Source organism: Linderina pennispora (genome assembly GCF_002104995.1).
Source record: "Linderina pennispora strain ATCC 12442 chromosome Unknown DL89scaffold_1, whole genome shotgun sequence".
NCBI classification, from domain to species: Eukaryota; Fungi; Kickxellomycota; class Kickxellomycetes; order Kickxellales; family Kickxellaceae; genus Linderina; species Linderina pennispora.
Genome location: NW_024468249.1, coordinates 628,931 through 652,940, shown reverse-complemented (window position 1 = coordinate 652,940; position 24,010 = coordinate 628,931). Strand labels below are relative to the sequence as shown.

The 24,010-nt window shown below is 52.4% G+C and overlaps 3 protein-coding genes across 3 annotated transcripts; 1 reads left to right on the top strand and 2 right to left on the bottom strand.

The window, feature by feature from the left end:
• Positions 1-69: 69 nt before the first annotated feature.
• On the top strand, positions 70-1,765 carry DL89DRAFT_273585 (kinesin-domain-containing protein; the record flags this gene model as incomplete). The annotated part of the gene is made up of 6 exons (XM_040889081.1): positions 70-84; positions 255-370; positions 455-467; positions 849-1,279; positions 1,322-1,688; positions 1,715-1,765. 6 exons carry the CDS (start codon positions 70-72, stop codon positions 1,763-1,765), a joined length of 993 nt encoding a protein of 330 aa, XP_040747040.1.
• Positions 1,766-6,587: 4,822 nt separating this feature from the next.
• On the bottom strand, positions 6,588-17,648 carry DL89DRAFT_231449 (uncharacterized protein). Its single transcript, XM_040884914.1, has 2 exons — positions 16,854-17,648; positions 6,588-16,766 (listed from the first exon to the last, which is right to left on the bottom strand). Exons 1-2 carry the CDS (start codon positions 17,584-17,586, stop codon positions 6,595-6,597), a joined length of 10,905 nt encoding a protein of 3,634 aa, XP_040747039.1. The 5' UTR covers positions 17,587-17,648; the 3' UTR covers positions 6,588-6,594.
• Positions 17,649-22,947: 5,299 nt separating this feature from the next.
• DL89DRAFT_216355 (ARM repeat-containing protein) lies at positions 22,948-23,682 on the bottom strand (the record flags this gene model as incomplete). The annotated part of the gene is made up of 1 exon (XM_040884311.1): positions 22,948-23,682. A coding segment is annotated over one exon (735 nt), but the record flags the coding sequence as incomplete, so codon positions are not given.
• Between the last annotated feature and the right edge of the window lie 328 nt (positions 23,683-24,010).

Sequence of the window (24,010 nt, the reverse complement as noted above, 5' to 3'; positions counted from 1 at the left end):
TTCTTATTTTCTCCTTTCGTCTTTCTGCATTTCACATATACAAAGCTTTTTCTGTTGGTCATTAGCTAAATGTCGTCGGCTTCAGTAAGGTGAGTATCGATCTGTATGCGAACAGCCTGTCTGGTCCTATTTCATTAGTGCTCACAGAGCCTCCTTGGTCATATAGGGTTGCGCTGCGTGTGCGGCCACTGTCGCCGCAGGAGCAGGTAAATGGGGAGTCGGAATGCGTCACGCAGCTGCCTGGCGTGCCTCAGATAGTCATCGGCGCCGACCGCGCATTCACGTTCGACCATGTGTTTGCACCGGAGGTCACGCAGGAGCAGGTCTACGAGGACGCAGTTCTACCGCTCGTACGCCAGTTTCTCAAAGGGTAGGTTTCTCGCATGACGTGCGACATGGACCGGCATTGCTATCAACTGGACGCATGAGACTAATGCAACAGCTACCTGTGTAGATACAACGCCACCGTGCTGGCATACGGGTAAGCGAGGGAGAGGTGATGATGCAATTGCGTATTTGATAGCGAACTGTGAACGAGGGGACGCAAATAGAACGGCTATTTTTACTTCAACGGGGGGGGGGCACCGGTGGCGGCAGTCGGACAGCGCAGCCAACGTTTGGTCCTGATAAACATGCATGCAACCGTATATAGAAGAACGATGACACCGGTGGCTAACACTCATTCTCTCTTCCTTTTGTACCCTTTGCCAATCGCTTGCGGAACATGCAACCACGCCCAACGGCAATAGTCAGGTACGTCTCTCACACATGCACGCTTGCTGTCGCAGAAATTGGGGGCGGTTCCTTTTACTGATGTACAAATGTCTATTTTTGGCTCGCTATTGTAGACAGGGAGCGGAAAGACGTTCAGCATGGGCACGGGTCTCTCGACATCCTCGGCGATTTCAGACACCCAGGGCGTGGTGCCCCGTGCCATCGGCGACATATGGACCAGCCTCGAGAAGCGGGCGACTGAGGACAACAAGTTCTCGTACTCGCTCGAGGTCTCATTCATGGAGCTGTACAATGAGGACATGATTGATCTGCTGAACCCGCGCCTAGCAATCGCCGGCAGCCGCGGGCCCTCGATTCGCGAAGACAGTCGCGGCAACATGGTTCTGGTTGGTGTCGAGCGCAAGGCCGCTAGCAGCCAGGATGAGATCATTTCGTTTTTGCACCAGGGCACCCTGTCGCGCACCACTGCCTCGACAGATATGAATCGCACGTCATCGCGGTCCCACGCAATTTTCACAGTCATTCTGCGTCAGCAAGGCAGACGGTCAGCCGGACAGGCAGCAAGGAGCGGAGAGTCGCCTGCCAGCGACTACATGACACTGGATAATGGCCCGCTGATGATCTCAAAGATGCACTTTGTCGACCTGGCCGGCTCTGAGCGGATAAAGCGGACTGGCGCAGCTGGCACGCGCGTAAAAGAGGGCATCTCAATCAACGCCGGCCTGCTGGCCCTTGGTAATGTTATCTCAGCACTGGGCAATAGCACGCAACAGGGCAAGCGCCAGACGCATGTGCCGTACCGCGATAGCAAATTGACCCGTCTTCTGCAGGACTCGCTGGGTGGAAATTCACAGACCCTCATGTTGGCCTGTATCTCGCCATCCAACAAGAACCACGCGGAGAGCCTAAACACAATCCGCTATGCGAACCGCGCGCGCAATATCCGCAACAAGGTCGCTGTCAACTTTGACAAGAACAGCTCAGCCGAGCTCAGTATTTTGAAGACAGAGGTAGCGAGGCTGCGTGGTGAGATCGCCAAGCTCAAGCTTTTGCGTCGCCAGTCGTCGCTCATGCCCAGCGACCAGGCCGCGGGTCAGACCATGGCCCGTCTCGAGGCAGAGCTCAGTCGGCTCGAGGCTGTCAATATGGAAATCACGGAGAAGCTCGAGCAGGCAGTGCGCCAGGCAGCCATTCTGGAGATTGAGCGGGATTCGCTGCGCCGGAAGATTGTCGATCTCGGCGGCACCGTCGATATGAAGATGGCTGATTCTGCCATAGCTATGCTCGATTCATCCCTGCTGAAACACCCTGGTGCGGCTGTCCCCATGGGTTCGGTCGGTAATTCAGCACCCAGCGGCATTCAGTCACCCCGTCCCAACAGTATCTTCACTGACGGTAATCCGGGCATACTGAGCGACCAGATGCTCAACACCATGGACCGCGAGCTGTCTGACCAAGCTGAGCGCCACGAGCAGCAGATCGACAGCGTCCGCCACCACTATGAGTCCAAGCTGGAGCTTCTGCAGGAGACCCTGGCAATTGTACAAAAGGAGCGCGATGTCGCTCTCCAACGTCTGGCCAACGCCAACAAGTCCTCGGTCTCGCTATCGTCGGGCTCCAGTGGCCCACCCAACCGGCGCGCTCTGGGCCTAGAGAACGGTGCCTCGACGCCGACAAAGCTCCGCCAGCCGAGCCGTATCGCCAAGGCTTCCGTGTCGCGCAAAGCATCCAGTGTTGACATCCCAGGTCGCAGTTCTCCAGTGCCCGTTGTACGTGAGCTGCAGGAGCAGCTCGAGCAGCTGAGGCGCGAAAACCAGGCGCTTCTGGACAAGGCCACCGCTGACTCTGAAAGCCTGGCGCTGCAGGTGCAGGAGCAGGCACGCGAGATCGCCACCCTGCGGCGCAAGCGCACCGGCCGTACCGACAGCCGGCGGTTCTCGTTCCTGCCGCACCGCGACAACACCTGGGGCGTGGCCAGAGACGTGGCCGAAGAGGAGAACACTCCCAATCTCTTGCGCGCCGCCTTCATCAAGAAGGTGCTTGAGGGCGAGCTCCAGCGCTGCGTGCAGGCTCGCCAGATGCTGCGTGAGCGCGACTCGTACCTGAGCAAGCAGGACGAGCTGATGAACGAGCAGAACGACATGATGTTGTTGCAGCTGCAGGGCGACGATATTGACGGCGACCACGATCCAGCTGACGAGCCGGCGAATCCGGCATCCCCCGGCACCACCATGGAGTGGGCAAACCAGCGCATCGAAATCATCGACGCTGAGCTGCATTACCTTGATCTCAAGGTACGCGATGTTGAGGCTGAGATTGCCCGCCTCTCTGAGGACACCACCGAGAGCGCCAGCGACCTGCAGGGCAGTGGCTTGCTGTCGCGGCCTTTGCTGCTCAACATGAGCGGCCTGGCCATGCGCATGGTCGAGGATGTGGTGCGCATCGACTACCGCGCCTTTGCTGACATGTTTGATGCCATGGAGCCCAAGGATGTTACTGGTTTGTCGTACCTACTGATGCAGGATATCATCGATCTGCGCCTCATGTCACACCGCGAAGAGATTGCGCGCAAGGAGGTCGAAGAACAGACCATGGACTTGCGCCGCACTTTGCTTGTCATGCAGAAGACTGCGGTCAATGCCGCCCTGTCTTATGAGCATGAGCTGGGAAATGCCGAGCGCAGGCTGTCGCTGTTGAAGTCGCCCGAGTTCGCGCCCAGCGTCATCGAGTCGGTCGGAGACGACCACATCCCCCAGGCCTCACTGCCACGTGATATCAGCCAGGAACTGGCCCATACGCCTATCCACAGCACACTCTCTGACCAGGGTCGTTCAGTGTACGACAATGTGCGTGAGCGTGGTATCCTGCTCCGCTCTGCGATCCTCAGTGCCGGCAACGGCTATGACGACGATACAATTTCAACAACTACCTCATACTCGCCACGTCCAGTCATGGTTGCACCGCCAGTAAAGGAGTCCGACTCATCCCAGGTCTCGCTGGCGCCGTTCTCTGCCAACACCGAAATCGGCAGCCTTGGCAGTGCATCCGGGAATGATACTCAGAATCAGTTGATGCAGGTCACCAGTCATGATGCAAGCGTCAGCCTTGCAAACTCCACGCCAGTTGTAGACTCACGCACCTCTGGCGACTCAGCGTTCTTTCAGGAATCAGTGAAGAGCATATCGATAAGCAACATGGCCCGCTCGCCGAGCCCGATACCCGAGGTGCCGCCGCCGCCCCCGTCGGCCGTGACTGCGCAGACATCGATCATCCAAAGCACTGATTCGCAGCCTGCCACCCGGAACAGCAACTCCAGCGAGCGAAGCACACGCATTGCTGACAGCAAGGACTTTGTGGTGTCGTCGGCAGCGCTAAGCTCCGATACGCCTCATTCCTCGCAGGACCCCTCAACACGAGCAAACTCTGCGCAGCTCAACCGCATCAGTTCTTACAACTCACCAATTGAATCCGACTACAGCTTAGCTGCAACCAACCGGGCACTGCGCATTAGCGGTACCTTTGGTCGCAGTTTTGTCGACGTCGGACAATTCGTCGATGACATGGATGGCATGTTCATGTCTGATCCTGAGGACATGCCCAGCGAGGTTGAGCCCAATATCATTTACCGGTCGGGCTCCAGCGAGTTCTTCCGTCAGCCCAACATGGCCCGCAACCCATCGACGCGCAGCCGCCACCGCTCGCGTCATCTTGTGCGTCGCTCGCAGAAGCGCAACGACAAAACCAGGCAGCCGCGCATGGACAAGGCCACTATGCAGCACCTGCGCATCAGTCTGCCCATCGTGCCGCCCGAGATGATGGAATACATTGACCAGCGCAACCCGACCGCGCTGCGTGTCAGCGACCATGATGCGGTGGTTGCCTCGCCTGAGATTCTCAAGCAGATGAACATCCCTGACAATGCCGAGTACCACGAAAATATCGCCGCATTCTCATCGTTTGCTGTCAAGAAGCCGGCGGTTTCAACACCCGCCACACCAACCACGCCCTCACATTCTGCCGAAGGGCTTGCAAATGGTCGTGCACACCAGATTCCGCCATGCAGGCAGCCGCGAGGCGATCACGAGACGTCATCCGAGAGCGAGTCGGACTTTAGGGACGCACCTGATCATATCGCAGCGTCTATTCCTGACGACAGTGCTAGGCCCAGCGAGGATGTGAATGAAGGATTTGACGACTCCCGGACCAAGGTTCACTTTGCCCAGCCTGCTGACAATGATAGCGACTCGAGTTCGCCTGACAACTCACCTGTGCAGCTGCTTGGCTACCACCGTCTCCGCAGCCCCGGGCTCATGCCCACGCGCCGCTTCCCTGGCAGCCCGCAGAGCCGCTATAGCTATCCGTCCACTACAGATAGCAACGAGCAGGTGTTTAACACCCTCGAGCACGACATGCGCTCCTCTCTAGTTGTGACCAGTGCTGAAAACCTTCTCAGCGACAATTATGAGGGCGATGTAGAGTATACGCCGAGGCTGGATGATGAGGACCACACGGCACTGTATCCGCCGCGGGTTCCATCCAAAGGACCCAATGTGCTGAAGCCGCTGCCGCACCGGCCAGTGTCAAAGCCCGTGCCGCCGAGACCCAAGTCCCCGGAAAAGCCCGCACATCGGTTCCTGTCGCCCACAGAGCAGGTCAACGCATCGCTGTTCTCGATGATCGATGCTGCCAAGATCGACCCGGCTGAGCTCCAGCGGCTGCGCGAGAAACAGTCGGTACAAACCACTATCTCGTCCAAACTCAGTCAAGAGCAGTTCCTGACTAAATTTGGCGATGACTATGACTCCTGTGCACATCTGGATCCAGAGGCGCAGGCCATGGAAAACAGCATTGAGGAGTCGATGCAGAAGGATTCGACGAAGCCGATGAAGATCCGTCGTCGCGCACACTCATCCAACGCAGACGAGGAGTCGCCAATCCCAACCTCCAAGCACAAGAGCAACAACCGCCTTACCAAGCTGTTGTCGGGGATCGGGCTGGGCAATAGCGGCAACGGCCAAAAGCCCAAAGAACAAGCAGAGTCTCAGCTGCGCTCAAACAATGTCCATCAGACTCACCACGCGATGCCTGCGGAGCCGCAGAATGTGGACAAGAGCAAGAAGCGCCTACCTGAGCTGCCTACTGAGTTCAACCGCGCATTTTCAGACGACACCCATGATCTGCCCCTGCCCCGTATCCAGCGCAACCGCAGTCAGTCAGATTCATCCATGAACCAACGTATGCGCGAGGGTGCTGGTGACCGCAATGGACACCACTACTCAAGACCGTCAGGAGCCACGTCTCCCAGAAGCAGTGACAAGTACATGGCCTCGCCGATGGCTCGTCAGCGGCATGCTGCACACAGGAATGCCAATTCACATGCTCGTCATTCGCATGCGTTCTATCTGAATGAATCTGCAAGCTCGTCGATGGGAAATACCAACAAGGCGCTGCCTAATCCACCTACCCGCTCGCCGGACGCCATGTATGGTAGACACGGGATGGTGACTCAGACATATTATGAATATTAAGCTTTCATTTTATGTGCACTTAATGTCATGGAAACCAGATGTTGGCATTTTGAGGAATGCGATCAAACATACCAGCAGTTGCAAGTCCACTGTTTTATATTTCACGGTGCAGCTATAATGTGGAGAGCACGATGTGATGAGCTAAGAGGCACTGAAGCATGGATCATGGAGTGGCATCAAGCACAATGTAGTTGGATATATACTCTTGAACATAATGCATATTCTGCGTTTTCTATAGATCTATGCTGCCTTAAAAATACTAAAGATATCTATTGATAGGAATGAAATTTGTATGAGAAAATAGCGCTGCCAAAATCAAGTCAAGAGTTGTTCAGAATGTGTACTGCTTGGTTTTTGAGTCAAGTTTAGCCCTTGCACCAGGATCCAGGAACACAGATGCCTCCTGTTCCTGTGAGAACGGGGGCTCTTCCTTTGCCTGGAAATATGTGTGGTTTCCAAGAAGTGCTCCCTGCCAGTAGCGGGTCGATCTCTTCATGCGCTCATCGACTTTAGCTGTGTACTCGACCAGCTCCTCCTTTGAAAGTGTTGCGAATAGGTAGTCCGGATGAACGATAAGCCCTGCTCCATTGGACTGGCTGAATCCAAACGACGTGAACAGCGCGGCCTTGATAGTTGGCGCACGAATAGTCTTGCTCAGGTATACAAGGTGCTCGTGCTGTTCCAACTCGTCATCGATATTATCCGCATTCCTATTCCCCGGAATGAGTCCCGTTGTCATTGACTGAAGAATGCCATGCATTGAACAGCTCGTTGCTGGGGCCTTTGTATGACCAAGAATCCACTTCTGACAAACTACTGGAACCGGAAGACCAGGCGTGCGCCCAACGTGCTTCATGAGCATGTTCACAATGTTTGACTCGTTTACATCATTCAACTTTGTCGATGTTCCGTGGAATGACGCCAGCCCAATATCATCTGCATCAAGACCCCATGTCGCTAGCGCAGCACGAAGGGGTGAGGTCGACTTGCACATCTTGTAGAAATCATTACCCCATGTCGTTTTAACTGCTTGTCTTATATCTTTCGCTACGCCAGTGTTACCCAGCTGCTCAAGCGCAGCTAGTTGCCTATCACGCATCTGCCTCCTATAATGGATGTCAAGCAGTTGCAGGTCCGATAGGGTGGGGTTCTCCTTTCCAATGGACAGTATCCCTTGGCCCGGGGCGCTATAATTACGGGTCGACTTGTCGGTAGCAGTGGCGGACATTGCTAAAATTCCATAAATAGGCGCTCCAATTTTAAGCGCCGCGGTAGCTGACATCAAAACAGCAACTCCCGAGCCGTGACTCTCAACAAACCCACTTCTGGTAGATGTGCAGGGCCGTGACATTTCCTGAGGAATTCTCCCCTTTACTAGCTCATCCCTGGCACTTGCTGTGGCATTCATCAAACCAAACTCAAATGAGGTATCGTTCGTGAACCCTTCTCCTGCACCAGCGATCATGACATCCGCTTTACCCTGGATAATCGATTCTGCAGCAAGGTCTAGCGCGATGGCTGAGGTAGCACATGCGCCAACAGTCGGTTTTAGTGGACCTGATGCCGAAAATAGAAGCATATTGAGCCATGCGCTCATATGATTGACGGTACATTCAGTCATCATGTCCGAGTTCACATTCTTGTCCAGATATCTGTTGCGGAACACATTAACAAGGGTTTTTGCCCCACCCGCACTAGAGCCAATCGCATGCCCGACCTTTGAAACGTGGAAATACTGGTAGAGTTCATACGGATCTGTAATGCCAGATCTGACGAGCGCCTCCATTGTAGCAATAAGGGTATAGTGGTTCGCATCATCCATATTCAGTGCGAGATCCTCTGGTATTCCTAGCCGAACTGGATCCCACCCGGTCGGTGTTTGAGAAAGAACAGTGTGTCCAATATCGATTGCTTTTGGCACATGGATAACAGTGCCTTTAAGAAGTCTGACCGACCACGTTCCATCAGGGTTCTCCCATGTGTCAACCTTGTCGCCATTTCTCTGTTTGAAATGAAGAGCCTCCTCTGCACTGGTCTCGAAAGGAGGCATGTCCTGATCGATCTGAAGTTCACGGATGAAGGACTTCATATCAACATCCTTCTCACCCCAAATTTCTGGTTCAACAAGACGAATGCCGGTATGTTCCAAGATATATGGCTCGTACTTTGCCCTCATTTCCATATCGTGCACTGGCTCTTGTGTCTTTGCGTCAACCCAGCCAGTATAGTGGCTCCCTGTTCCTGGATGATCGCCAGAGAACCTTTTGATCAGCCCCATCATCCATGCCAGCTCAATGCAGCCTTCCATCGAGAACATACCATATGCCTCCTGCTCCCAGCGCAAGGCTGCATTCCCAAATGGACCAACTTCACCGAATCCTGTCACAACCACGACCTTATCCAAGTCAACCATGCCCTCCAGGTATCTAAGGTGGTCGAGTTGCTCGTATTCTTTTACAGCCGGGGAGTCAACCCTGTGTTGAGCACGTGGTATCGTCTTGTTTACAAATGACAGTGTCACAGAATCCTCTTTCTGCTCAGTGAAATACACTGCACACACATCCGAGTGCGCGGCTTTCCTTAATCTGGCAGTTTCTATCAGCATTGAGCGCCGCTTCGATAGCTCCTTGCCCACTGTCTCAATAGAATATGACCCACCATTGAAGTTGCCAAACACAGGATTGTCGTGCGCTGTCTCTTCCATCCCTTGTGATAGCAGGCAAAGTATGTTGAACGACATTTCCTCACGAGAGAACGTACGCATGCCCATTTCCTCCATGGCTGCATACACATTTGCACTTCCAGATGTCAGTTTCGTGCTGCGGGTCCATCCAATTTCACCACCAGTGATTGAAATGTACTCTGACCATGATTCTGTGTGCCAGCGGTTGTACAGCGTATGCAAAGCTGCCTTTGTTTCACCATACATACCGTCATTTCCTGCTATTCCATGATTGGATGAATGTGGCAAAACAAGTAGCGATGGGTGGAGAGTATTTCCAGTTCTTACTTTAGCTGCTTTAACCTGTCCTATCATCCGGAACAGATTAGTTAGAAGGGTACGGAGTGTTAACTCAGAATAAGAGTCGACACTCCCTGCATCTTTGCCATGTTCTGGGAAAGCAGCAAATGGAGCAATGTAGTCCAAATCCCAGCCAAGTCCATCTTTGCCGTAGATATACTGGATGAGGGCCTCTACATCACATGATGATGCCTGGTTGAAGGGGACAAGAACCAGCTCAGATCCGCGGGAACCAAACTTCCGGTACATCTCTTCGAAGGATCGGATCGAGGCAAGGGAATAGTTGGACGTTGTAGCAACCACTTTGGCTCCACCGGATAGCAAGCCCTCAACCAATCCTGAGCCAATGGACCCCTTTCCACACCCGGTAACCAGTGCACATTTGCCCTCAAAAGATATACCGTTAACCGCTGCGTCCTCCATCGAACTGAAGTATTCATCAGAAATTTCCTTGCTATATGACCAGGCGTTTCCAGCCTGTCGACCATACATATACAGGAGAGGTAACCCATCCTTGCTGGCACATTTCATGTGTTGAATGTAGTCACCTATCGATTGCTCCCCCTCTCTGGGAAGCTCACAGCTGTCGATATCACCTCTGAACGTGATCTCTGTATGAGGACGCAGTGGGGTCGAAAGCTCTTTGTAGACAGGAGACACATTTTCTGACTCCCTACACGCTGCATAGATAATCTCCGTTTGCTTCAGTGCACGGCTGGCAAACGGACACAGGTCTGCTTTGAGAGTCCCAATAAATGCCTGTAGCATTGAGAGCAGTCCGGGGTTGGACCGGTTCTTGAGCATATGAACACGTTTCATATACGTGGCACGGTCCATGCTTGAGTCCTCTCCGCTCAGAATGCCAGAGATCCATTCCAGTACATCCTGACGAGCCCAGTTCCAGTAGGAGTCAAAGTGACGAGCCTTGTTTGCGTCAAACAGGGTGTTGGTTTTATCTATCAACCCGCTGCCGAATTCACGCTTAACTTTGTCATTCTCTGACTTGAGAACTGCTACCTCCAGCTGCAGCTTTTCTGCTGATCTAGTACCTTGGCGCGTATCGAGACCCACATGCTTAGTAAGCGTCTCAATCTGGTCAAGAATGAGGTTTCTTTGGTTCTTCTGAGCCTTGTCAAATTCAGCGCTGTTAATAACAGCGGAGGCCGCCATAGCACCATTTCTATTTCCATTTTGTGCTGTGGCTGTCAGTGATAGACCCACATGGCTGGCATACATCTGGGCTGCTGACTCCAACCAGACTTGGGCTGCCTCTTCATCTGCAAGCCGGCAGGAGGGCTCCATTGTAACTGACATGAGCAGTAGAGCATCCTGTCTGCGTGGACCCAGGCCATAGTTGTCCTTCAAATACGAACGAGCAACTGACTGTGTGAACCCATTCGGAAGCTTCTCAACAAAAATCCTGTTGATAAGCGACTGAGAGTGTTTACCAAGAGAATTTGTAGAGTTCCCAAGGACTTTGGCAAGTTCCTCCAAGGTTTGCTCTTCGGCATGTTCAGGTAGGCCCTTGCCAAATTCCTTTTGGAAATCTCCGAAAAGCTCATTTTGCACCATTGACTTCCCAGCAACAAGCTCCTTGATCGACATCGTGGGATACACTTTAGCGATTGCTGTGGAGAGCTTCCATGAAATTGTTGCTCGTAGAATATCAATAATTGGAATTGGCACGTCATCAACAGAGCATGTAGCAGCTGGCAGGACTGGATGCAAGGCCGCTTGCTCTTCCACAGCAGGGCCAGGGGGTTTGGGTGCTCCTTCTTGCTTAGTTGGTTTGCTGCTTGTGCTCTGACCTGACCTCAGCGACAAAGGGTCAGTATTTATATCAGCATACTCGGTCTGAGACGCTGTATAATATACATCATCTCTATCCTTGCTTGCATGTAGAATAGCGACTTCTTCGCAGAGCCAGCTGTTGCTACCCAGAGTTTGTGTTGCCATACGACATAATATTGGCCTTGGGCCAATCTCGACCAGACGCTTCACCGAGCAGCTTTTGAACATCGAATCTTGGGTTTCAATCCATTTTACTGGTGAGGAAAGCTGGAATGAAAGGAGCTCAATCAGAAGCGTACGCGCAAGGTATACCTGGTTACCAAGTGTATCGGTACCATCTGTTTCCCGGTATTGGAGTATATCTTCAATAACTGGTGAGTGGGTGATGGAATAAACACGATCGAAATATTCCTTTGTGATTTCAAAGGGTTCTCCGGTCAGATTGGGGATGTATCTTCCACACAGCAATGAAGTAAGCCTCTTTATATGAGGAATTCTGCTGTCGAGTACCCTGCGGAATGTGCTGATACTTGCTGCTAGCTGGCTTGAATGTGAAGGGGCATCGATTCCAGGAATTGCAATAGTTGCGTTGCCAGTTTGCAATACCCGTGTATGAGGATGTTCATTCAAAATACCGTCGATAGTCTTTGTTATTTCTTCGCCTTCTTCAATTTCAGCAAGCGTAATGCTCTCTGCAGACAGTCGGTCTATAATCCTGCACATGGCAGTTAAGCTCTCGATATGTCCCGTGACTATATACTGTTGCCCACGGACGTTGTAGTTGATCACTTCCAGGAGCTGCTGCTTTCTTTCGCAAATAAGATCAACAAGTCGGAGAAGGTTAGATATTCCAAAGAGCTTCCCAGCACGCTGAGGGCTGACTGATACCATCGCATACTCGGAGCAGCCATTGATGTCGCGATCTACTGACATATGGAGAAGCAGTCCACGATAGAGAGCAATGTCCACAGCATCCTCGACGGAAACAATCTCAGCAATTGCAGCAAGTGACCCAATCTCGCCAAGCGAATGGCCAGCGAAAATGGCATCATCCTGGATAAGACCATGAGCACGCATGTCCGCAGCCTGAGCCAACGACATCACCGTCTGGATCGGCTGTGTGAACAGTGTTGCATTGAGCAGGCCATTTGCATACCGGTGCGTGTATGATGTAGATGTTTGCGTGATCCCTGGGATCAACTGCACAATATCGCTGTCAAATTCACGTACCAAGGAGAGGTATTGTGCGCGAATCTGATTACCCTTTTTGCCCCCAAACTTAACCAAATACTCTCTCGGATTCTCTTGGACAATTTTCAAAAGAGAAACGCCATACTTATTCAGCATGTGCTTATCAGCTCGGTCCCACACATCTCTGGCAGCAGTGGACGATACGTAGAGATCCATCCCCATGCCGACGAACTGTGATCCCTGGCCTGTAAATACATATGCGGTCTTTGCCTGGGCAACCTCTGCTGTGAGTGCCATCACTGTTTCCCGGTTCTGGTTTACAGTCTTGCCATTGATGACCATGTAACCACTGGCCATTCCCGTGTGAACCAGTTCTACTTGAAGGTCATTGCTGGGATAAACTTTTCCGATAAAGTTGACCTCGTATGAGCGCATACGCCTAGGATCGTTATCAGCAACAATGCTCTCAACAACAGCGCGGGTTGCAGCTGAGGTCCACATGCCGTGGCAAATCACCTCCGATTCTCCGATGTATGCAACCACATAGGGGTTTGTATGGAGCATGTTCTGATCGCCAGAAGCATGAGCAAACTCCCAATTTTCAGATGGCGCTTTGATAGACATGGCATCAACATTCCCTGCATATCGGATTGGGACGCCACCGTGCTCAAAACGTACCGAATCACTGGCTACGTGTTGGTTCTGATTGAGATAGTCGACTACTTGGTTACCATATACATCAGTAGTCTCAAAGTAAACGTCGGCAATATGTTCGAGCTCTCCGTATGGTTTCAACCGATATACAGGTCCATAGGTTTTGATATGCGAAATCAGCCCCTTTGATTTGAAACGGTAACACGATTGGAGCCTGAACTCCAGGACTTCCCCAGGTGCGGCTTTTACTGGCTCCAGTGTATCCTTGTACGTAAACCATTCTTTGGCTTCAAGTACAGTGGCCTTCTCATCCGATAAGATCAGCATGTGTCGCACAGGTTCATCAGTCAGTCTGAAAGCCTGTTTGTATGCCACATATTGGTTAGGTGAGACAATCATATCTTCAGATGCAGCAATGAGGAGTCCATCGCGGTAAAACCTTGATGTGAATGTCATTCTTAGGCCAGGATCAACATTCTCGAGTGCGGTCAGCACCATCTGGTAGTAAATTGTATCTCCCACATGCAGTGGAGACACACCTGATTCGTACTCTGTGTTGTGATAGAGATGCAGAATTCCCATCATCCCCTGGTTCAAAGGCAGGCCAGTTAAGATAGATGTCAGCTGCTTGATTGTAATGCTGAAGAATATGTCAATTGGAGCCATAGACGATCCACTGGCTGCCCTTTTGTAATACTCTGATGCGTTGTGAACACTAGAGCAGTACTTCCGAACAAAGTCTTCAGTAACAGTGAATGGCTTAAGCACAGCATCTGTAAAGTGCTGTTCTATATCATCACACACGATGTAACCAGGGTCGCTTGTGATGCCATGCATACTCAGTATTGACCTACAGTACGCTATATCCCGACCATGCGTATCTTCAGCAATAAGCACCGCCGATTTGGATGGCGTGTAGATGTACGGGAATTGGATCTCAAACTGCTCTTCGCCAATCCGATGGTAAATAATCATCAGAATATTCTTTTCACCATGGAGCTGTATGCGAATGTCCAATACCCCAGTTGGTCCATGGATATCGAGCTTGACCGGCTTATTGGCATCAAATGACGCCTCTGCTGTTTGCCCTGCCATTGGTCGCAGAACCTGCCTTATTGGATTTGCAGCGTACAGTGATTTGCGAACCACCACTGGCGATGTGAGAAGTGCACGAAGCCAGCTCTGAGTAGGACCTGCCAATGCCTCCAGCCATACATCAGGATCTGGAAGCAGTGCTGCATCAGTTGGGAGCTTGTATGTGCGGCTTGACTCATCAACAGCCACTGCAACTGAGGTAGGGAGCGATACTGGAAAAGGCTCTGGTGCAAGGTACTCGCAAGGACGGACTAGAGATGCATCCTTATCGAAATTGCACATGCTAAGCTTTTCCGTTAGCCCGGTGTAAACACGGTCGAGTATATCCTTGACCGGTTCGTTGACTGTGGTGGCATACTTCGCAGACACAGGGCCCAAGGCAATAACAGTGCGCTGGACATCTCTGTCAACAACTGTATCCAAATCCTCGGCTTGTGAATTGATGTCTTTCGTCATCCAAACATGCAGGTCGGCGTCGAGGATAGGAACGAATGGAACTGGCTTGGTTCCAGACCGCTTGCAAAGCCAGACCAGATACTGGACATCCTCAAGCGCAAGAAGAGTGTGGCCGATATCTGGGAATGCCTTAATCGCCAGGTTGATAATCACATGCGGGTCTTGAAGTTGGACGAAGCGTTGGAATACGCGTCGGCTTTCTATCTTGGAAACACGGTCCTCGGCTCTTGAAATAAATTCACCAAACAGCCTGACATACGACACATCCAGCCACCTGGATTTGTCTGCGACATACATGAACTCCACGAGTCGGTTGAGCACTTCCAGGTACGTCATCTCCTCCAAATCGACCACTCGACCATCGGACTTCATGCCAAACCATGGCCGTGTATAGTCCTCATTGAGCCACTTGATGATACGGTCCTTGTTTGCCATGATTATTGGCAGCTGTTCAGCATATGGCTTCGTGAAGATCATGTCATTCAACTCTCTGAGAGCCAGTGCAGCGCGATTAGCCACACAATGGGCGATCTCACCATATCCTGACATTGCTGATATCACTCCACCAGCATTACCAGTGTATGACAATTCCCACTCGCTGTCCTCAACGCCAGTAGCTGCCGCAATGAGCTCCTTTGCTTCCAGAGATATGGCACTCTCTTTTGCAGTGAGGACGCATGAAGCTAACAATACTCCATCAACAGGCATGGGTGCATATCCAAACTGGACACTCCACTGGCCGGAGAGATATGGCAGAATGCCGTCCGTGTCACCAAACCCAGACCCAACGACCAGGATGGTGTTCGGCAGAGACCGGATCTTACTGTACGTTTCCAACATTGGCTCATGGAAGTCTTCACACGAATGGTGGCCACCAGCACGGCCGCCAGTCCACTGGATAATGATGGGGAAGTCAGGGTTTGCTCTGGCAATTGCAATCGCCTGGAGAATTGTAGCCACTGACCCGGGCTTAAAGGCAACATGACGTATGCCCGCGTCACGCAACTCCTCGATTATACTGTTGGCAACGTCAACTGAGGGAACACCACCACCAATACAGAGCCCTGTGATCGGCACACCTTCCCGCCGCATACGCAGGATACTGGGATACTGGAACACCCACTGCTTCCGATCCATGTAGACCGTGTTGACAGCGAATCCGTTACCTGGCTCAAGGAACTGAACCAGATTGTCGACCCTTTCCCTGAACACTTTTTCAGTGTAGATCCCACCACCACCAAACTCGACATGGTATCCAGCATTGCTTATGGCTGCGACAAAGTGCTCGTTGGACGTAGTCGGGGTCATCCCTGCAACCATCACAGGCGGGAGTCCAAGAGCGAGTGACATGCGGGTGCAAATATGAAGCAGACCGTCATGTGCGGCTCGAACAAGGCATGGACTGAAAGCACTCTCCCAGCTTGGCACTGTGAAGACGTCAGAGATATTCAGTTTGAACAAATCGGCCTTGGATCCCATGCGCGACTCGGTGCATGGAGTAGGCGAGCTGGTGCTGATGATGGTTTTGCCGTAGCCGTCTAGAATGTCTCTGGCGAGTTTGCCGAATGTACTGAAAGTCCCTGGGCTGAAGTCGACGATGAATGTGGCATCGGCGCTGTTGACAGCTGTTGGCCAGTCAACACGGTACACGCACATACTGTCGATCAAGAACCTGGTAAGGTCTACTTCATCACGAAGGTCATGTCCGTCCACGACAGCGTTGACTTGAGTACGAAGAGTGTCAGGATTGAGAATCCAGCCCTTGGCAGTCACAAACTCGTACACAATTGGTGCAATATCTAGCTGAAGTTTGCAGTGGGTTGGTACCGACATGCTCAGTGGGCTGATATCGGCTACTGGCTTGCGCTGGGAGAACCGGACGCGCGATTGATCCTCTGTTGGCGGCACAGTGTGTTTTCTAAGGTGCCTAGCAAAGTATGTAACGGCATCCGTTTTGCCTGCAACAACAAAGGTCGAGCGACCGTTGATTAGGGCCAGGCTGACTTCCGAATCCTCGTCCATGCAGTCCCCATTAAACGCAGCAATGAACGACTCTAGCGTTTCTTGGGCTAGACCACGAACAGAAACCATTGGCACGGGTAAGCCATCAGTACGCAGCAAAAATCCCGGTGCACCTGCATGTGAAGGGTTTGACGAGAAATTCTGCTGGACAATCGCGGATGTTGCAAGAAGAATACCGAGCACCTTCTCGGTAGCAACATAGAATGATGCCTCGACAGTCACGGAAGCAAAGGCAGCAGCCATGGTTAGACCCTGGCTGTGTCCAATTGCAACTACAGATGGAGAAATGAATAATTAGTAGCGGAGAACACCGGCATTGTTGCATACACTGGAACCAGTGATGAATGATGTGTGCTTACCTTTAAAGCGTGAGACGAGGTCGCCAGGGCTCATATTGAGCGTCTTATACAAGACAGCCACATGCATCGCCTGAATCAGTCCTAGCATGGGCGTAATGACTGGCGCAGTCAGCAGATACTTGGCGTCAGGCATTGCATCGGGAGAAGCAAGCCAGCCAGCAATGTCCAGTGGACGTGAATGGGCTTTCGCCAATAGGGGGTCAGCGGATTCGCGCTTGAGGAAGTCAGACATATGAGTGACAAAGTCTGACAGCAGCGGGCCATAAACATCGAGAAGCCATGCTGCTTCGTCAACGTAGCTGTCTGCTCCGCCTGGACTACCAAACATAGCGGCAAGTCTGATGTTTGCATCGGAAAAGATAGCGGGAACAGGGACTTCGGGCAGCAACTGACGCGCCTCAAGGGTGTTCCAAACCGAGTAATACCCCTTCAGGACGGTTCGCGCTTGCTCAGCAGACAGGTTCAGCTGCTGGACAACCACATGGATGTTCTCATCGGCACAGAATTCTTGGTGGAAGTGAAGAAATACGGCGACGGCAACATCGGGGCTACGGGAGCTGCAGTACGCCAAAAAGAGTGCGACGAGTTCGATTTCCGTGGAAACAGCAGGAGGACCGCCATCCAGAAAAGACGCAGCGAGCTCCTTGGCGACAGGGAAGTTGTCACCAGGAATTGGAATGTTAGTTGACACTCCGCCAGATGCGAGTACAACCTTGCAGGTAAACAAGTTCATTCTGCAGGATAAGTTGAAGCGGGTTCAGAAAGAGTTAATTCTTGAGTGGTTGAGCTGTGCAATGTTTGCAAGAAAAGTGAGATAGGGAATCAGCGTTGCATGGCAAATGAGCAGGTTTATACACAATTTTGACAAGCTGCATACACGTAAAATGGTGTTGCAAAGCTGGCCAAATGGTCAGTGGTCCTCCAAGTGTGTGAAATTTCTCAGGGGCGTTGGTGGGGCATGACTGTGACACCATACAGGCAATTTCACAGAAATATCGCCTCCATTGTATCCTTCCTTTCCCAGGCCAGAAAAGCTCCTACGACAGGAGTGTCTTTTTCAAATTGGGAAATTGTGTACATGCAGGAAGGAACAAAGAAAAAGTGCGTGTATGGGCAAGGTGCGGAAAATGACTGTTGGCATCAAAATTCTTCACAATGCTCTTCAAGCCATTGCGGAAATCAGTCTCACACCTGAAATGTATTCATAGATAAAATGCTGGAAGGCTTGCATATATAGGCTTTGTCTATGTTGCGATTGTCAGCCTAGGAGGTGAGTTGTTATCTAGTACTAGAATTGCTCTGCTCGCGATGCGAGCTCGGCTGCTAGTCAGCATGGGTTGACACGTCGATAAGGGCATCACGGCGAACCGGTCATTTGAACGTGTCGGATGGTTGTTGGTGCAATGTCGATCATGGACATCTCCCACCTTGGTAGCCTGCTCAGCGCAGGCGCTTCAGCGCTGGCTCGCTGCTGCTAGCAACAGAATCGCCTGCTGCTGCACGCCTCTTGCGCGACCTCTTTGTTGCAGGGGTGGTGCCAGAAGCATTGGCAACAATGGCCGTAGAACAACGGAACCGTTCAGGAATACTGCCTGAATCACAGAGTGACTGGAAAATGAGTCTGAAGTTTAGAACTGCTGCGAGGTCGCGGTTCAAGAGCCAAGACGAATAGGCTCGCCTGTATTGTGCCATGGCCCGCTTACATGACTCGCTTGTACAGCGGAGAAGGCCATGGCACTTCACAGTTGGGTTCTTCGATCTCTGGTAGGGCCGCGGATTGGGAACATGCCGGAATGTCTGCAGTGACTTATCGCAGCAGAACGGGCACATCGACGATGTCCGGAATTCGTCGATCAGATAGACTTCAAAGCCATGGTGTTTGAACTTGTCGCGCCATCCCTTGCCACGGATCGGCGCATGGTGTCGGGCCATTGGCGCACTCCAATTGCCCATGATCAGCACTGGGTCTGGACCGAACTTGCTCCGGAGTTTTGCGGCAAGCCTGTGGTCTGCACGGGCCTGATTCATGAATGAATCAAGGCGCAGCTTGCGGTGAAGCGGGTACACCTTGGGACTGGTACTGACACCCGGATGGGCCTTCCAGCGCCTCTGATGCTGCTTGTTTGACTTAGTGGGCTGCTGCTCTAGTAGCCTTCGCGCTGTCATCGTGTTGGCATAAAATGGTGCTAGGACACACCGCACAGATGCACGGGCAGCAACGTAGGCACGGAATTTTGCTGGGCTAAGGGTCCGGCAGCAGTGTTTGGAAAGCTCTGCCTCTGCTCTGCGGACAGCATCTTCTGGGACTTGATCCTTTGTACCCCGACGAATCCTGTCATAGTGGCGCAGCTTGAGCTCCTTATTGCGCTGCTGCCGTGTGTAGCGGTAGAGCATTTTTCACCCTCTTTCCCATTGCTGCTATTTTCGTGCATCATGTATAGCAAATCGCCCCAACCTGGATCGATGAATACACAGCGGCCTTTCAGATTCTGCAGCTCTGGCTGTGGTATTTGGTGGATATAGCAACAGTCAGCTGTAGCATCAGCATCTACTGCAGCACCAGTCTTAGGTACCTTGTCTTGTAACAAAATGCATATCGTTACACCATCTGTTGTCGCCATTCCGTGGAATTTTCTATCACCATGCGCCTTAAATGGCTTTGATGTCAGATCTGCGACCCGGCCCCACACATCCCACACAGGTTGTGTGATCCCTTGGACCGGGTCGTGTGCACAGACTGGGGGTGCTGGTGCATATGCATTGTTAAGTGCTGCAACAGTGTCTGCTGCTGCCGCCGATGCAGCAGCAAGCGAATCAGCCGCTACTGCTGCAGTTGCTGCAGTGGCCTCTGTTTCATCTGATGGCATCTTCGCTGCTTCGCGTGCAGCCTTCTTGGCCAATTTTTCGCCCTTTTCTGCTGCTTTCCTTGCCTCTGTTGCTGCCCTCTTTGCTGCGTTGATCTCTGTAACCTGCTCGCATGTTTTCGAAATAAACACCTGCTTGATTATTTGCTTGTATAAGCGCACATGGCCTGGGATCCAGGGTATCCGCGGAGGCAAGCATTGGGGAGGAGACGTGCCAAGCTGCTCATTCTCAATAAGCTGGCATAGGCGAATGTATGCATGCAGATGCTTAAGTGGATTTGCCTTGGCATCATAGTATCGGCTGTCTTTGGCGAATCTGTACTTGGCATCATAGGCATTGAGGACTGGTGCCAGCTTGTTGTAGATTGCAAGCATCGTTGGGGTGAGCACACTGAGACCAGGGTGCCTAGAGGCAACTGCCTGGCGGAGCTTCTGTGCAGGTGTATAAATATACACTTGACATGCATTATCGAACTCAGCCTTAGACACATTGCCCATTGTACTGTGCAGTGTGTTTTTACGGCTGCGAATATCAATCAATTTGGCCAGAATCCGCTGTAGGCAAGTGCCATAGTGCAACACAATGTTGTTCTTGTATGCTGTCATCAGCTCGGTATCCACGTATGTCGCTACTTGATTCATGTCGCATACACCATGTAGCTCAATATCGCCATTATGTAATAGATAATCATAAATATGGTATCTAACTACATCACCGAAATCTGCGCTCGACAGTTCTGACCTGTCCTTCCGGTTAACGAAATCCTTGGCAGATATGGTCGTCTTCGCCTTCAGGTTGCGATAAATGAATAAATAAATAAAACGAAAAACCCCCTTTTTCACAAATGTTGCTGGGTCAAAAGCATCCCCGTCAGCTAGCTGATGGAGTAATATCCATCGTGCAAGCATGTATGTATGCTCTTTGATGATATTGACGCTGTGTACAAATTGCTCTAGGCGGGGCAGCATAGAATCACGGAAGCCAATACCACCAAGTGATGTCTTTATGACAGTAGCGCTGCGGGTAATATTCATTTGAGAAATTCAATAGGCAAAGTAAGAAGAGAAATGATGCTGTTCAGTTTTGCTTTATTGCGTATGCATAGCATTAAGAACTTTTTATTAAAAATTATCTGGCTTGCATGGTTCTTGGGGCCCTTAGCACTGATACAGTCTCTTGAATAAGCCTATACAGACTGGGTCCATTGTGGCCCAAATACTACTGCTTACGCATGTTCATAAGACAAATTAATTTATAAAATAAACCCACAAATATTGCATGACCACCAGAAGAGCTATATGGCCTTATTCAATAGGTGCTCGTAAATAAATATCCTAAGAGTGTTGCGCAGCTGGTGATGACCACCATGATGACGCCATGGAAGTTATCAGGTCGACCGATACTGAGAGCAGCTCTTGCGCTGAACCAATGGAGATATCCAGTAGTGACCTGTGACCACTACAATAATAACTTGTCACCCTGGTTTCACCGATGAGGTCAGATGCCGCACAAGATCAAAAGGAGTTTACAGAGCAAGTCACCCAAACTCGCTTCGAGGTTTAAAAGAGTTTTATCTTTTAACCAACTAAAAAGGTTCTAGCAGATGGTCGGACACTTTTTCGACTATAAAGTCTTAAATATAGGTAAAGATAAAAGGAAAGCAACTCCCTACAAGTATGTCTGAGGGAAAGAAGGAAAACTGGTGGTCTGACTGAGCGTTTATATGTGCATTTCGGTCTTGCCCATGGTGGGGCAGGGGGACTCTGGATCCCGAATGCCAGCAGTGATAATGGTGGCCCACTGCCAAGAATTTAGCTCGCATATGTTATGCGAGTTGGGTTGCCAGATTGCATTTTGAAAGCTGTGACAAAGCCTGGCGCCATGAAGTAGCGTATACTCATATCGATGACGGTAAAATATACTGGTATTATCACCATAGCTATCATGCATATAAATGCACGGATAGAAAAATTTAAATGTAAATTGGCTCAAATATATAAAGAAAGCGATGCCAAAAAATCAGCAAAAAACAAAAAGGGACGTATTACGCGTACTTGGGGAATAGCGGCAGGAGGTCGTTCATGTTGAGCGTGCTCTTGACACTGGCGTCATCCCGCTTCTTGTCGCAGAAGAACTGCGAAATGTCGAATTCGGCCTTCTCAACTGCCTCCTTGGCCGCGTCCTCGCCGTCAGCCTTGATGATCTGCTTCAGCAGCGCAAGGGAGATGTTCAGGGCGGGCGGGCGCAGGGTTGTGGTCTTGGTGGCCAGCTCGCCGAGCACCTCGGTGAAGCGCGACAGCGGGATCTGCGCAGCAGCAACTAGAGTGCCGAAGAACTTGTACGCGTTAGGGGCATCCAGAGCAATGTCCTCAATCACAGTGCTGTACTCGACAAAGCCGGCGGCAAAGAGGTCCTCAGAGACGACATCCTTGGAGCACAGTACTGTGACACCACGAGCGATCATGTCGACCTCGTCGGCCTTGCGGTCCATGGAGTAGTTGATGAGCTCGTAGACAGCCGACGAGTAGTTGACCTCGCCCAGCTCCTTGAAGCACTCGACCAGCTCGGTGTTGTCCTTGATGTTCATGTACTCCTCGAGCATGCCCTTGACCTTGGTCTGCACGGTCTTCGAGTCCATTGTCTTGGGCTTGGACGCGTCCTCAGCCGGCGCGGTCTCCGACATGACGGTCGGTGACAGCGGCTCGACATTCGGCTGGCCCTTGGTGGCATCGGCGCGCGGCGACATGTGCTCCTCCTCATCGTCGTTGCCCAGCACGCCAAACATGTTGCGCGAACCAACGGGCTCGGGAGTCCCAGCAGCGCTCGAGTCGGCTCCACGCGACGAATGCGAAGGCGTGCGGCCGCCCGGACCCAGAACCAGCGAGCGAGGACGATCGTCGCCGCGGTTGCGACGGCCATCGTTCGAGTTGGTACGCCAGCCGCGAGAGCGCCGGCCAGCTGGCTGAATGGGTTGGCACCGAGTGGGCCGTTGCGGGCTCCCTCCTGCTTGGAGCGCGACAGGTTGCCAAAGCCAGTGAGGTCGCCGGGTGCGCTGGCTCTGCTCGCGGCCGCTGTTGCTAGGCCCGCCGACGGTGTTCCAGCCGCCACGGCGTCCGCGGTGCGACTCGCTGCGGCCGGCGTGGGAGCCGGTGCCGCGGCCAGAATGCGACGGGGCACGGCGCATGGCAGCCTGCTCGGCCTTCTGGCGCTCGGCCTCCTCGTGGATCTCGGCGATGGTCTTGGGGCCGTCGGCCTTGGTCCGGTTGACCCACTTGGCGGCGCGCAGGTCCATGACGTCGCGCAGCATAAAACGGATACGCGAGTTGAGCTTCTTGTTCTTGGCCATGGTGTCGATACGCTGGAAGTACGCGTCCATGTAGCTCTTGGCCTGGTCGCGGTCCAGCTTTTTACCAACGGTGGTGATGAGCTTGGCCAGCGACTCGGTCTCCTCCTCCTCGGGCGTCTCGACATTGGACAGCAGGCGCTTGACGCACTCGTGCATGATGCGCTCAGTGAGCATATCGAGCAGGAACAGCTCGCCAATGAACTTGACCAGACCCAGACCGCGGCGCTTGATCTTGGCCGCCTCGTAGTACTCCTCGGACTCGAGATCCTCGGGCATGTCGACCTTCCAGCCGCGCTCAAAGTCCTCCTGACACTTGGTCAGCAGGTACTTGCGCACCAGGTAGCCGCCGCTGAGGAACTTGCCCTCCTTGGTCATCAGGCTGTGGTCCTCGACGTCGGGGTTGGTCTGCGTCATCAGCTTGTGGCACAGGCGTGCGTACATGCTGGCCCAGGTTGGCTCATCGGTGGCCTTCTGGAACACAAGCATGATGAGATGCCGCAGAATGCGGCCGTCGGTCTCGGCGGCTGACTTGTTGCCCCACTTGAGCAGATCGTCAGACACGTCGTCAAAGTTGTCGAGCGTCAGCTTGTTGAGAAGCGCGCGGATCTTGCGGTCAATGACCTCAATGTCATTCTCGTCCTCCTCGCCGTCCTTACCACTGCGCAGAGACTTGGCAATGTACCGGTTCTCGCTCTTCTTCAGCGGCTCAAAGTTGGTAGGCAGCTCGGGCTGGGGCGGGCCGTGGTGCCGGTCGCCGCGGTCACCGTGCTGCGAACCACCACGTCCACGACCGCGGCCGCGACCGCGACCACCCTGGCGTCCGCCACGGCTTTCGCGGCCTCCTCCGGGTCCGCGGTACTGGCCAGATGGCGGGCGGCCGCCCATCATCGGCCCACTGTTGCGGCCATGATCGCGATCACCGCTCATTCCAGGGCTGTGGTTCTTG

Bases quoted from the DNA above. Each gene is read 5' to 3' on its own strand.
- DL89DRAFT_231449 (XM_040884914.1), bottom strand. From the start codon at position 17,586: ATGAACTTGTTTACCTGCAAGGTTGTACTCGCATCTGGCGGAGTGTCA. The intron at 16,767-16,853 runs GTAAGCACACAT...CTCCATCTGTAG, and splicing joins CCTCGTCTCACGCTTTAAAG to TTGCAATTGGACACAGCCAG.